At 35.9% G+C, this 15,240-nt stretch overlaps 1 protein-coding gene across 1 annotated transcript in view; it reads right to left on the bottom strand.

Annotated features, from left to right (window-relative positions):
• Positions 1-15,240, bottom strand: part of ADAMTS20 (ADAM metallopeptidase with thrombospondin type 1 motif, 20) — a gene marked incomplete at its 5' end in the record, with an annotated part of 89,235 nt that overhangs the window by 49,302 nt on the left and 24,693 nt on the right. The window contains 7 exon segments of the mRNA XM_008939144.1: positions 8,687-8,791; positions 10,135-10,276; positions 10,617-10,763; positions 11,883-11,988; positions 12,311-12,351; positions 13,206-13,330; positions 13,875-13,958. Of these exon segments, the coding sequence (XP_008937392.1) occupies positions 8,687-8,791; positions 10,135-10,276; positions 10,617-10,763; positions 11,883-11,988; positions 12,311-12,351; positions 13,206-13,330; positions 13,875-13,958 (750 nt within the window).

The raw sequence follows: 15,240 nt of genomic DNA, 5'->3' as shown, positions 1-15,240 counted from the left end.
TCCTGCTGAGGAGCTACCTATTTACAACTAAAAATTCAGATAAAAGTGCAATTTTCACTTAATCTACTAGAATTTTTATTACTAGGAAGCCAAAGATTGCAAGACTATTGTGTTGTGGCTATGCTGGTTATGAGACTTCACCATCCCATACCTGGAAACTGTTGTTATTTATAGAAAGTTGTCATGACCAGCTATTTTTTTCAGAATAATCAAGTGATCAATCTCTTGCTTCAAAGTTATTTACTAAGTCCCTGACTCTGCAAATATTTATCCAGTTCAGTGGTTACTCAAAAAGTACATAAAAAAAAAAGTATAAATGAGAATCTTATGATTGGTACATGTGTGACTTCTTCCAGAGAACCTTCAGGAATTACCAAAACTAATCCTATTGATGACTTATGGCAGTTGGAATTCTGGTTTTACTTGTATGCTTTAGAAAATTCCAAGTGGTATATTTCATCACAACATATTGGATTAGTTTATATACTAAACCAGAATATTTACAAGATACCGTAACATCAGCACTATGTCTCCTGCTGACTTCTATGTGGATAATGTGTCCTCATCTTTGTCCTGGACTCCAAACACCCTCTGAAGCATCAAAGACTGCCCACATGTGGAGACAAGACACTGGGCAGAATGGACTACATGGGGTCAGTGCTCATACATAACAGAAAGAATTCTTTATTTTAGATGACTGTTTGCAAACTCAGGATTAGACTGATCATTAGGCTTATGGTTAGGAGGGATTCTCCTAGTTGTATTGACAGGGTGTGGTTTATTCCATCTTCCCCTGCACCATGTACATGAATCAGTCCCTAGAATCATCAGAACAGATTATATAAACTCAGCTGCTTACTAACTCTGAAGACTAGGATTTGCCTCTCTGCTCTCTGTAACACAAAACAGCTTTGAATTACCTTAAAGTCTAGAAGGGTTTTGGTAACTAAATTTTCTGGCACATAAAACAATTTAAGAAATTCTGATACACAGAAGATAAAATAATTTAAGGATTCCACCCTTTTTTTTGGGTGGAAAAAAACTAATTTAAATGTTTCATGGAGTTTCTCAAGAGTTATTACATAACAAATTTATTTAAGATACTATCAATTAACATAAATTTTGCTTAACACAGAGAATTTATGTGTGCAATCTTTCTGTATATACCTGAATGATACAAAACTCAAATGTTATTCAGTGGTTTTATCACTACATTAAGTAATTCCTAGAAGCAATTTTCTCCTCATTAATATATGCTTTTACTATATTGATAATTATGCTCATATGGTAACAATCATTTTGCTCTCAGAATAGGAATTTGTCACAGAATAAGATTCTCCTTTCTGAGTTCTGCCTGCATTCCTGATCCACATCAACTCTTGCAGATGGGCCATATCATTTAAGCCCTGAATGCCTTCCTCTAAGAATATGACCATTCAAGCTGATTTTCAAGCCCAAAGAAAACACTGAACAAAAGCTAGATTTATATTCTCATACAACTATTTATATGATCCAGCAAACTGAACAAATCATCACTTGATGCTAAGACTAATGCTTTAACTTAACACCAAAAAGACACTTATTTCACTGAATATCTTCATATGATTTCTCACTGCAGTGCTGTTAGCTTTTGTTTTCAAGATGCCCTTAGGCTACCTTTGTACCCAATCCTAGTTCTTGGCATCTAGTAACTAGTAACAAAAGATAAGAGTTTTACAATCTGCAGCAATAAGGTAAGTATGAAGAAACATTAAGAGCTTGCCTCTCTAAGAACTGTCATGAGCATCTTAAGAAATAATATTTTACTGCTATAGGCTGAAGATTTTAAATTTCCCACCATAAAATGAATGCTGCATCCAAGCATGGGACAGTGACCTAGAGTTTAGTGGTTCTTCCATCCACCAAAACATTTACAATAACTTGAAGGGAGACTTCAGGAAATGACAGAGTTGTAAGATGAAATTTTACACCCACAACATCATTATTTTGATCCATAAAAATGCAAAGCACATGCTCACATATGGGATTTTAATAGCTTATTCCAAAAACTTGTCTTAGCTATTATTCTGCTGCATTCCTACAGAAGCAACATGATGAAGTCACAGTAGAAAACTCCAGCACCAGACGCATTCCAGATGTTTCTCTGTGCCTGACTGAATCATTAATTCAGTGAGAATACTGTGATATATAGAACTTTCATAAACTTAAGTATAACCACTAACTATCAACTTTTTTCCTACATTTCTTATGGCAAATGTAATGTATGCATCATGTAGAGTGGGTATCACTTGTAATTCCAAACATATTGATTGCCATAAGTGGCAGTTCTGCTCTAACCAAGGTCAACAAGTTTGTTTTCTTTCAAAAAGGCAGGAATTTTGACCCAAATCTGCTTGTAATTATTATATCTTCAGAGATGAGAGGGAGAGTTACTCAAATTTGGTATCAATGAACCTACAAGTACCCAGGTTTGTATTCATCAACGACCAGTTTATAATAAGCAGTTTGACTCTTAGCTATGGATTAAGCTATGGTTTGATAAACTGATTTCAGGTACTTCCAACTTACCTCATAGTTTTTTGAACTTGAGAGATTTCCAGGAAAGCAATTTTGGGAGAAATTATTAAAGCATTAATTGGCAGGCTATGCTCAATTTTGACTGAATCAAGAAGAATGACAGATGCACACAGAACAGAAGTAGAACTCTTCTGAAATCAAGTACTTCATACAGCCTGGTATGACTCACAGCTGGAGATGGACTCCAAGTTCACTCTTAGTGCCTACATTTTCCAGACTACTCCCAGAGATACACATGGGTCTTGAAGATCTTGGGGCAAAGATTGAAACACTGATGCTCTGTCTATGAGGTCATAGTTTCATGCGTTGGAGCCTCTTTTAGCCTTACAGAAACGGAGGCTCAAAAAAAACTATTCATCTATTTCCAGACACCAACACGTTTCCATGCATGCTACTGCAAAGTGCTGGTACTTCTAAAATGAAAGATGACTGAACACCGAAGACAAGTAGGAGGAGAAAATGGAAAAGGACAAAGCACTGCAGAAATGGACACGATGGTCTGCATTTTGCCTTCCAAATATCCAATTTTATTGTTCTGATTTCTTTTGCCTTATAAAATACAATTTTTTGCTCCTGATAGCCAGCCAGAGCCCTGAGAATGACTGCAACACAAGATCAGTTCACTATAAAGCACCTGGCCTATGGCTGAGGTCTGAGCATCAACTGCTTCAAAGCAGATTCCAATCACATGGAGCTGAGAAAGGAATATGAATCTTGCAAGTTACATAGATTCACCATGTAACCCCACGAGCAGGGTGTGAAGATAAGAACACCCACTCAGATGAATGCCAAAGTCCACAAGGAGTCACAAGCTGTTGTCTCTGGCTCTATTTAAGTTTATGGGGTGTTCCCATTCACTGCTATGAATGAATGTACTGCTGCAGACCTCTCTCTGCCTTGGCTGGTGCAAGCTGATGTAAGGAAACATTTTGCTGCACATGATTACATCTATACCTGCACACAATTTCTTCCTATAATACACACAGTCAAGAGACCACATTGCTCAAAGAGCCAAAATGAGAAGTGGGGCCTAGAGCATATAATGACAGCCAAAGTAGAGCTGTTAGTAAAAGGAGTATACAAGACAGAAGAAAAGGAGCTTGGAGAAATGCTTAACTAAAGTGTAATTATGGCATTTCCTCTGTCCCTCTGGAGCAAGGATTCTCAGACAAGCCTACATTTATTACTCAGGTGACGTTATCTACAAAACCCACAAAATTTAGTAATTTTTTCCAACTTTTTCTTTTTTTTTTTTCCTTGAAAAAAGAAAAATCTATATTCTTTTTTCTCCCTTGCAATATTCCCACAGGAAACTTAATTTTTCTGAAATCACAACTCATCAGAAAAGCATTTCACAAAAATCCCAGTTTATAGTAAAAAAAAAATCTTGGTTTGAGCCCTTAAATATACTTTAGTCTGGTTTTAGAGTTCAAAAGATCTGCTGCTTCCCAGATGCTTAACACATCCTCCTATCAACCAACTCTGTTAAAATTCATCCAAATTTTTTACACTTACTTCACATATATGCCATCTTCATGTATCACATTCACGAGGCAGTCAAGCAATGCAATGATTTTTAAAAGAAATCAATACACGGGTAGTAACCTATAACTGAAGAACAGCAAATATACTCGAGAATCAGAAACTGGTCCTTCTTTTACTGATCACAGCAATTCTTTGTTGGTCTGCATCCCCATTCTCAATTGTCCCAGTATCCTTCTATATGGTTATAAAGGGACTAGGATGAAAATTTAATTAATTTCGTAGCTATTCCAGATATTCTTAGAGACACTAGCTCAATATACAGTATCTATCTACAGTGAAAAGAGGTAAAGAACACTCCTCCCAAACACACAAAGGCACATGCTTTCCAGTCAGACTGCTATTTGTATCACGTGGATTCCTTCTTGGTGTTGAACAGCTTTTTCTAGACTTCTCTGACATTTTTTTTTCCCCAGTGTCTAAGTAGCAAACTGCCATTGTGTAGAACACCGGGAACAGCACAAGGACATGGAAAAGTCTGAGTCAGAATCACAGAGCTACTTGCTAACTCCTACCACTCCATTCCAATGACCAAGGAATCAATGGAATATGGGTATATTTATCTACTGTCCAGGACATCCAGGAAGGATCAGAGCATAATTCTTTTCAGTGCCTCAAAAAATAATTATTAATAAAAACACATGAGTATTTTTGCTTTAATTTTCATTGCAAAAAAGCTTGTTCTGAGAATGCCACCCCTAGAAGGATAGATAGTTTCACCAACTATTCTTCTTTGGAGGTGTTTTTCTTGGCTCAGATGTGCATCACCAACTCCAAGAAATGAGTTCCTGTTACTGGATTATCATGTAAATGACGCTGCTAAAAACTGCATGACTTGATTATGCAGAAGACATGATTCTGAACCAGATATAAGCTGGAGATGGATATGTGTATAGAAAGTTTGTATATCAGTTGGCTAGTAACAAATTCAGTTACACATGAAGTATAGATATTTCTTTTTCCGTAATACTTCTAGTTTACTTCTCCTTTTAATTAGGTCCTCTATAAAATGGGATTTTCTGTGATTGACATCAAACACACTGAGAAAACACTACCCTGTAGATTTAGTATTATGAACAAATCCAGTAAATCTAGAGATTCTAACTATTAAAATTATTTTACATTTTGGTTTTCTTGTTTTTAAAACCTGAACAAAGATATTCAACAGGCCAAAATGTGAATCACTCTCCAAACTCACTTCTTTGGAATGTCAGAAATAAAGGAAAAAAACCCAAAACTTCCTATGCTCAAGATGAGGAGAAATCTTTTGTACTATTCCAGAGCAGAAACGCAAGTAAATTCCTAACTACAGAAAACCTTGAAGAGTCTCCCAAAAAATAAAAGAAACAGATAGTTAAAGAAAAGAAAGTGATTGAAAACATAATCCAAAAAGATAATACCAAGAGCTTACTGATCTGCAGAAATTTCAAAGTGCAAAGAAATTTTTTCTAGTATGCAAAAAGAGGAAGTGGGACAAAGATCTGCTCGAAGCTGTTCACATTTCCTAAACATCCATCAAATTAGCTGCTCTTGGAACATGATTGCCACAAGAATTATGATGGTTAAGAGAAGGAAACTGAGCCAATTAAAGCATTCTAGTTTCCATCCTTCCAGAAAAGAACTCTCTCATATGTCTTGTAATACCTAGAGGCCTCCTCTGGTAACTTGGTCCTTAATGCAGCATATACATACTGTTCTTACTGTGATTTATTATGTTCTGATTTGTACACATGGTTTATACTATCACAACAAAAATTACAACTGTACAGTGAGCAGGCGACCTCCGACTAATCGCATGGCACAGTTCTTCACTTTGAAGACTTCATTCTTCAGGTCACATTACACAAAAATAGCATTTTAAGAAAAACTTTATATTGTGCCTATGTTATATAAGTGTATTTAGGAAGACAATTCAAGAATGTTTACCTTTGTATTTAATAATATCTCTCCCACAATAGAACACCAGAAACACTTTCAAGGAATGACTGATGTAGTCCTATGGCACATAAAAATTCTTCACCGCAAAAATAGTAAATGTTTACATACAGCATGCCTGACTTATTTACTATTATTTTGTCTCTGAAGGACCCATCAGGCAAAAGAACTTAAAGGCTGCATCCTCAGCTCCAGGGAAGGTCTGTGTGATTAGAAGAGCTGGTAGAAGCTTAGCCTTCCTACAGATCTTTTTGAACCCAAGCAGGCAAGCAAAAAGCACCTGAAGGGATGAGACAGAGTGTGTAAAAACTGTTCCCAGATGCAGCAGAATTGCTACTTACAGGCTAGTGTCAGACCTAAGCACTCCGAATGTACAAAAAGAGAAGGTGAAGAGAAATTTTCAGATATGTTAGCAGAAACCCAAAAAGCAAATACAATTCATTTTCACAGGTAACTCTAAGATGGAAAAAAATAGAGTTTGATAGGCTAAAAAAATCTACTAGAGAGAAAACTGAAGAAAAAGTGGAAGCTTTTTTGTTTAGTAATATTAATTCTAGATAATTAATAACATTAACTCTACGCATTTAATAAAGGAAGTGTTCAAATTCCTAAGAAAAGGTTTTCTTTATTCTCTCTAAGACAGTAGAACATTAGGCTGCATTTTCCCTCTAATATTTTAAGAAGATGCTACCTGTACCTGCCACTAATTTTATATATACATACACATAACAAGCTCTACAGGTGTTTGCACCATAAGAAACACAAACCAATTCTGTTTCAAAATGCATGCATGCTGATATATTGCATATGGCAAGAAGATATTCCATTAGGATCACAGGCCCTCAGAAAAAGGCACTGTTTGCTCGTTCACTTGAGTGTCTTTGATATTGTTAAGATTTGTATCTTCTTGTATTTGGGGGGAAGAAAAGATACAAGGACTGTCAGAGCAATTCATAGAGCAATCCACTGATAAAACATGCAACCTGAAGAAAAATTAAAGACTATTGTGAAAGTAAACTTCCATGTCAAATCTAAGCCTGAAAAGTTGATACTAAAATCACAAATGCCTTAAATAGATCTTTTCTGTATCCATTACAGCCATATTGCTGCAAACGCCAAGTGTAAAATTACTTAGCTTGAAAGCAAATATTAATTACAATTACCAGTTGCCATATCTTATTCCCATTAACATCAGCAGAAACTTGCTGACTGAGCTTGAAAGGAGCTGTCCCTTAGACAGGAACAGATGACAATTTGTCAGATTAATTGCTGTTCTTCCTTACATCTTTCAGAAGTAATGACTGTAATTAGCTCGTCACTTCCTAGAGAAAACTAGTTTCACTGCACTAATTACATAAAATAGGGTTTTGTATTCTTATATAAAAGAAGCCCTCTGATGTTGGCAAATTAGAGTCAAGTCAATTGAACTAAGGCTTACACACAAAGTTTATATAAAAGATGAACTTGCTTTCTGATCAGTGACTGAAAAACGGGTTAAACATTTTAAGACCAGCTGCATGCATAGGGTTTAATCAAGCAAAGCTTCTACTGCAACTTTGAAATAACTTTTCCTAATCTTGCAAGAGAGCAAGAAACCATTTGCAACAGTTTACCCACTAAATTGTTATCCATTAGGACAGTAGTTTGAAATTCCTCACTACCGCTGTCTTACCAAACACAGGAAAAGAAAAAAAAAGATCTGTAAAGGTTAACATTTATTGGGGGAAATTTAGTAATAACTAAGTGAAATGTGGCAGCCTATTATACAAAAAAATTACACTAGATATTACTTTAATCATCTTTGAACCTATAAACCAATCTAAAAAGGTAATATTGCATCCACAGTCCTTGAAGCTGCCAAAACACACTACTATTAAAAGCAGCTCAACAAAAACCAGACATACTTAAGATAATTACTGTCATATCTGAGTATGTAAAAAAACTCTGAAATCATTATTCTCACAATCCTGGCAGGTAAGAAAATAATTCTATGTGCCGGTGGTGAACTGAGATGCTGAGAATCACAGAATGGTAGGGGTTGGAAGGGACCTCCAGAGATCTTCTAGTCCAACTCCTCTGCCGATGCAGGTTCACACCTAAGGCAGGTTGCATAGGAACATGTCCAGGTGGGTTTAGAAAGCCTCCAGAGAAGGAGACTACACAGCCTCTCTGGGCAGCCTGCTCCAGTGTTCTGTCACCCTAACAGTAAAGTTTTTCCTGATGTTTAAGTAGAATTCCCTGTGTTCCAGCTTGTGACCATTACTCCTTGTCCTATCGCTGGGCACCACTGAAAAGAGACTGGCCACATCCTCTTGACACACAACCTTCAAATATTGATAAAAATTGACCAAATCCCTTCTCAGCCTTCTCTTCTCCAGACTAAACAGACACAGGTTGCTCAGTTTTTCCTGGTAACACAGATGTTCCAGCCCCCTTAATCATCTTTGTAGTCTTCCGTTAGACTCTCTCCGACAGTTCCCACTTTCTCTTGAACTACTGGAGGGAGAAGCCAAAGACTGGATCAGCAAAGAACTCAAGAACCTAACTTCTGTTCACTTCCCAAACAACACACAAATCCAAAATTAAAACTCTAGTTTATTCTCTTTATACCTAGAAATGGATGAAGGCTTACCATTCCCACACCACAAGCTGTTCCATCAGCCAAAGGCATGTGCTGAGTACGGCAACCCTTGTGAACACCTTCTGTGCTTGTGCACCATAAGCGTTTGCATTGTTTCTAAAAATAAAACAAGATTACTTCTGTTGTGCCTGTAACAGCATTTTAGACATCAGTTGGGATATTTGTATCATTTTCTCCTACTATGCAGACCTAGTGTTTGCTATTAGTGCTACCATTTTTCATGGATAAAACCCCACAAAAAATGGGGTATTGCTGAAGGCCATGCAGGAATGGAATATTTGAAACTGATCGCATTAGAAGCAACAGATAACTTCATTTTCTAATTCAGCAGAAAATTTAATTTAAAAGTATGTAAAGGGCTACAGATCGTACCATGCAGCACAGTTTACTTATGATGACCAGAAAAAGACTAACTGGAATTCTTCTTAAAAATACACTGACTAGAAAATTAAGAAGAAATACTCCTTTTCAAATTGTTGAAAGACTCTTAATGGACAAACAACCTTTATGGATTACAATATTTACAAAGTAGTCTTCAATAACACCACCTTCAGGTCTTTGAATCCCCCTTTACTTTTCTATAATATTCCCATCAAGTCCAACTCCTCCTAAATATTTCGCCTCACGAAAAGCTCCGCTTATGTCAGTCTAAATCTGATCTTTAATTCTCTCCTTTAAACAGCTCAAATAAGCTAAGCAATACTAGTACAGGTATTTGACAAGTTGGTCCAAAATCTAAATCTACAGGACATCTTGACAGTACTGAAGTCATAATGCTGTATTCATTTTATATTGCATCGAACACAGGAAGTTTTCAAAACACAACTTAAGTTTCAATATTAACCTACTCAAGTTTTCTTACCAGATCCAAATTTTGCTTTTTAAAGAAATTTTTGTCTAAGTATACAAAATGTACACTCTAAGAGGCATGAAAACATTTTTTGACTTTTTGACAAAGTAGAGGGCATCTACATTTTGGACTAAACATTTAGAACAAATATTTGACTTAAGGTATTGAATTTCAACCTATCTATCTTTTAAAAACACTAAAAAAAAGTAGGTAAGAAAGATCTGTTAATGTAATGTAGGAGCTATAATGTGAAAACATTTGTAGAAAGTGTTGAAGTAACTCCCTTTCAGTAGTTGCAGAAAGCCTTAATCAATGCAGCTTTAGATCTTTCAAAAAAATTATAATCACATTCACAGACATGCAAATCAAAATTAATGCATCCTACATTTTACTCTCATATTTCTAGCATAATGAGCCGCAATGCTCTCCACTGAACTCTTTCTCCTTCAGCAGAATAGAACCTGAACTTTGACATATTTCAGGATAAAATTCTTCCAAACCTAGAAGTCCTGAAATTTCATTTCTAAACCTACCTTCCAGAAACTTTTTTAGTATAGATTAAACATGATTTTGTGTGTTGTTCACTCACCAGATACGGGCACACTTGTGAGCCAAGACCAAACATAAGTTCACACTGCTTGTTGACATCATACATTGACCCAGGCAGCTGAGAAGAAAGATCATATATTCTTCCACTAGGTTTGTCTAGGAGGCATTCACCATAGCCCGTACTGTAAAAACAGGAAAAAAGGTGAATAAATTGTTCTTAATTCATTAGGAGCCTGGTGACACAACACTTGCATTAAAAAAAAATAAAAAACTTCTTAGCTTTATATGTTGAATGCAACTTTAACGAAATCACGAATCATCCAAAGAGTTAAATAAATATATTTTTCTGGAGGACTGAGGCCCTACAAGTCAGTGGTTAAATCTACAAACAACACAGAAACGGTATTGAAGTGTTTAAAATACTTCTCTGAAAGACATGAAATCAGGTTAAACAAAAAAAAAAAAAAAAAAAAAACCCAACACACAACAAAACAAACAAACTTATATTATATTGATACTTACTCAAGAAATTCAGTGATGTATTTTTGACTGCATTTTGACCAGGTCCATGGACTTGTATGGTAATTTAAAGTTGGAGCCATCACATGGTATTGATGTTTAATTCCAGCTTCTTTACATTTAAAACTGTCATCATGAGGCACATTAAATCTAAAAAGTAAAACAGACAAACTCCAAAACAAATTCAGCAATATTTAATTGAAACTCTCTTTGTTGTAGCAGCAAATGCTTTGAGTTTTGAATTTGAAAATGCCTTAAAACTTATCAGGACTCACTTAGTATGACTATTTGACGTTATGGTAATAGGTATCTTAAAAATGCCTTACAAAATTGTCTCCTTATCCAAAACGCTCCTAACTATATAATGCTGGGCACATGAAGAACTTTACAATTACACAGATCTTTAGCTCACCAGAAAAAAATCCAGTGTTTTGGGAGTATGTCACTTTAAATGAACAACCCATCTCCTCAACTGAATCTATAGGCTACCACTAGATTGTCTGTAACATATTACCCCAATATTCACATCCTAAGTCTCACTATTCAGTTACAAAAGCAAAATTCATAGCACATCAACAACATATTTATGCAACTAACACATTGTCTTATTTTATATCTCAGTTTAAGGATCATGACAAATGGCAAGTATCTAAATGAGCTTCCAGGCACATGAAAATCAACAAGCTAGCTACTGAGCTCTGTAACGTTGTCGTTACCTACACTGTGGCATGCCTCATGGAGCTAGAGTATAGCACCTTTCTGCCATCACTGATGAGGTATGCTTCATAAAATAAAATGCTGTCATCTCCTCTTATTTTTCTGTGTAAAGTATCTCTCTTTGTGTTACTCTATTGTACTCTGAAAGGATCAAACACAAGGAAGAATATTTCTGCGTTATATTAACAATTGTCTTTTCTTAAAGGTAAATGCCTATTAGGGATAGAATGCAACCGGAGTTAACAGAAGTATGTTGCACACCTAAGAATCCTGTCCCAGTGTCCCAAGCAGTTCATATGACAAAAGGACAGAACACAGCTGTATGGCCAGTATTTCCCTTCATCCAGGCTACCAACCAGGTTATAATAGTCACAATTTCTCCACCTCAAGGTGGTGGGCAGAGATCACTCACTGCAAGGTGCAAAAATAACCTATCTTCTAAAAGGATGTAACAGACTATGTCCTTTTAAAGTTATAGAGCCTATCACTGGAAATTGGTCGTATTCAAGAGGAAATGAAAACAAATTTACCTGCTGGGAAATAGGTACTTACACGTGTCCAAGCTCATGCGCTATGGTAAAAGCGGCACTCAGCCCATTTTCTTCACTTATAGAACAGCTGCGCAGTGGGTCACACATTGTCCCTAGCTCTGCTAAACCTGCAAAAGTGAATCCTTATACAACAGCTTAACAGAATGAGCTTTTATGTAGAAGGAGTGACTCTATAAATGAATACTACGGCACCCAAGTTGAAAGTCATGCCTCAACTATGCAGCAAATTTACACAAAATAACCAGCCACCTTGCACCAAAGTATGTGGCAGGGCAGAACAGCATTGAGAAGTTGGCTTTTTTTTTTGTCCATGCAACTTAAATTTTGCATCTATTTGATGATTTACTCCTAATTTATTTTTCTCCCTACAGTGAAATTCTCATGTATTTTCTGTTATAAAATTATACTGATTAAAAAAGATTGACTTACCAAGTGTATCACACTTCTCTCTAGCTCTGCAGATATCTTCCCTTGAAGGAAAAGATTTATTTAAAATTATTACAGCAAATAAATGAACATTTATGAATTACAGCAATTGCAAAGCTGATTCTCAATTTTTAATCTTTCACTAGAGTACAAATTGTTTGAATCGACTGTAAGAAGTAATTTAAATTCACCAGACCATGCTCATAGCTTTCTATGTTATTCCTCTACAATGCAGAAAGTAGATCAGGCATGAAAAGCTACTGAAAAACATGCAGACTGCAATACATTTGAAACTTCCTTATGCAGAGGACCATCTGCTAAAATGACAAGATCAAATTCAGGACAAATATCAAACAGTTTGAGGTGCTGGAGTGTGTCCAACTTGAACACCGGAGGGAAAGAATAATGAATAAGAACAGCAAAAGAGAGAATGTATTTCAGTGACTGTGCATCAGAACCTTCACTGAGACAGTGTACAGGAAGAATATATACTAACAGTGAAATATTTTCCATTTGTAAGCTTTTGGCACTTCTAATTACGTCTGGGCTATCATGAGTTGACCACCACTGCATCCCTTCAGCTGGTTCCACAATGTACCACACTCTCACCCTATCACGTATATGTACAATGGCTAAAGACTTCAATTCCTTGTCGCAATTTCAGGTCTACACAAGTTCCAACATTTTTAACAGCTCAGATGGTTAGCTACCAACATAGCACTGCCAGAATAATTGCTCACATAGTGATAATCAGTGGTCTTGGAACTGCAAGATAGGCAGTTGAGGTGAATAAAGACTATCTTGCAGTATCAGTGGAAGGGTTAAAAAAAGTGATGTGAAAAACCTGAGGCATTGGTCTCACCAAGCTGAGTAATTATGGCTATTTCAGGTACTGTACCTAGTAATAAGAACAGCAGTATCATGATGAGAAGGGTGAGCATCATCCAAAGTGTTCTGTGCTTGCTGCCATAAGCAAAAATTACGAAGAGTGGTAGCGGCATTAAAAGTGATAGCTGGTCCTTCCTAGGCAAGAAATGGCCAAAAAAAGCATGTAAGGATTTTAACATTAATGCGCTTGCACTTTGTCTTTTGTGCCCCTAACCTGCAAAACAATGACTGTGCGTGAAAAGGAAGTCAGCAGGACTCCATGTAAGAGTTAGCTCACACACACGTGTTTGTAAGATCAGATGTTAATTTAGCTACTAGTCATTGGTCATGAGAACTCACTACTTTAATCAATGTATGTGACCATGCACTGTGTGTTTTTTGTTGTTTGTGGGTTTTTTGTGTTTTGTTTTTTTTTTTTTTTTTAAATACAGTGACAAGATAAATGATAAATACAAAAAACAGGTATTTGAAAAGTGTATACTCTTACAGTCTTAAAGCAAGGTTCTGCAACTAATCTCATATTTGGCATTTAGTCTCCTATTTTAAAATAAAATCTAATAGTTAAAGAAAATATTTTGTATCTAAAACTAAAAAAAAGTTAAGCTTTGAAATTACAATGTAAATTCATGGTTTTTGTTTCTTCTATTAGAAAGAAATTTTTAATATTTATTTTTCCTACCTGTTCATTGTGAATTACAATTAATTTTACAATAACTATATTTATAAGATTTCCAATACTTGAATCTTTATAGATTGCTGCAACCTAAAGAAAAAAAAAGTCAGAAGATTAGAATATTAAACTCACCTGTTAAAATATCTGGTTTTGTCATGCAAACAAGTTATCAAAGAAAACCAAGTTACTACACAACAGAAACATGCATCCACCTGTACCTTTCTACCCAAGGATATGGTGGGAAACCCAAAATAGTTGCCCCGATTTTAATATCCAAATAGCAAAAACTTTAATTTTCAAATACTTAAGAAACCATATTGAAATGCCAGTGTAAAAAGCAAACTTATATACGCTGTAAAACCTGTAGTTTACTGATAAAATGTCAAAGAAAGAAGTAATGCTACTGAGACTGTCATAAGTCATAAGGTGGTTATTATGCAGACAATTTGTAAAAGCAATACCTAGAATATTAAAGGATTTTAGACAGCAACTTTGAACCAGTAAGTGTTTGCCCTTGCTTTTAATGGAAGCTGGACTGAGTTGTAAACCTGTATTGAAAATATACATGACATACATAAATGTTTCTCTCCTTATTCATAAAATTTTTACTTACATACCCAAGAGACATTTTTATATACAATCTTGCAGCCAGACAGCAAAAATCACAAGTCAATTCCATACACCAAAGTGTATAACTTTGAAAGTTACTCTTCATAAAAGCAGCAAGAAAAGTTTATTAATTCTCATAACAGCTTCAGACATCCCACCCAGATGGCTTCCACAATTTGGCTTAAAGCAATTGTTGAATGACAGACTTATCTAAATAACAGTTGCCACCACACACACAAGTACTGGCTCTCTTCTGGCTTGTGCTAAGGCTGCAAGGCTACAGAAGTAACAGGATCAAGGAACTGATCCAGCTGCAACAGAGTTGTTAGGTTTTTTGGTTGGTTGGTTGTTTTTTGTTTGTTTGTGTTTTGTTTAGGTTTTTTGTTTTGGTTTGGGTTTTTTATTTTCTTTGGTTTTTTGTTTGTTTTGTATCATGTTATATTGATCAATATGATCTCATTCCTGGTGCAGCTCCCCTGGCACAGGTGCTGACAGAGGGAAAGGTGCAGAAGAACAGACTTCTTTCAAAAGCAGCCTACACTGGAACTGCCTCAAATGGCTTGTGAAACCACAGTCTTGCTGTGTATGAATCCCACATACCTGAGACCAAGTAACTCATCTAAAAGTTGAAATTGAGAGAGCACTGGCTCCTGACTCAGACCCTCTCTTTCTCTAAACTGAAGAGAGCATAATGTGCAGCGTTGTCCTTCATTCTTCTGTTCATACACGAGCTGGAAACAGTATTCAATAAGGGCAGGGAAAG

The sequence above is a fragment of the Merops nubicus genome, unplaced genomic scaffold (genome assembly GCF_000691845.1).
Source record: "Merops nubicus isolate BGI_N331 unplaced genomic scaffold, ASM69184v1 scaffold8064, whole genome shotgun sequence".
Lineage (NCBI taxonomy): Eukaryota > Metazoa > Chordata > Aves > Coraciiformes > Meropidae > Merops > Merops nubicus.
The sequence above is the reverse complement of the archived record's forward strand: the minus strand, read 5'-3'. Positions and strand labels throughout refer to the sequence as shown.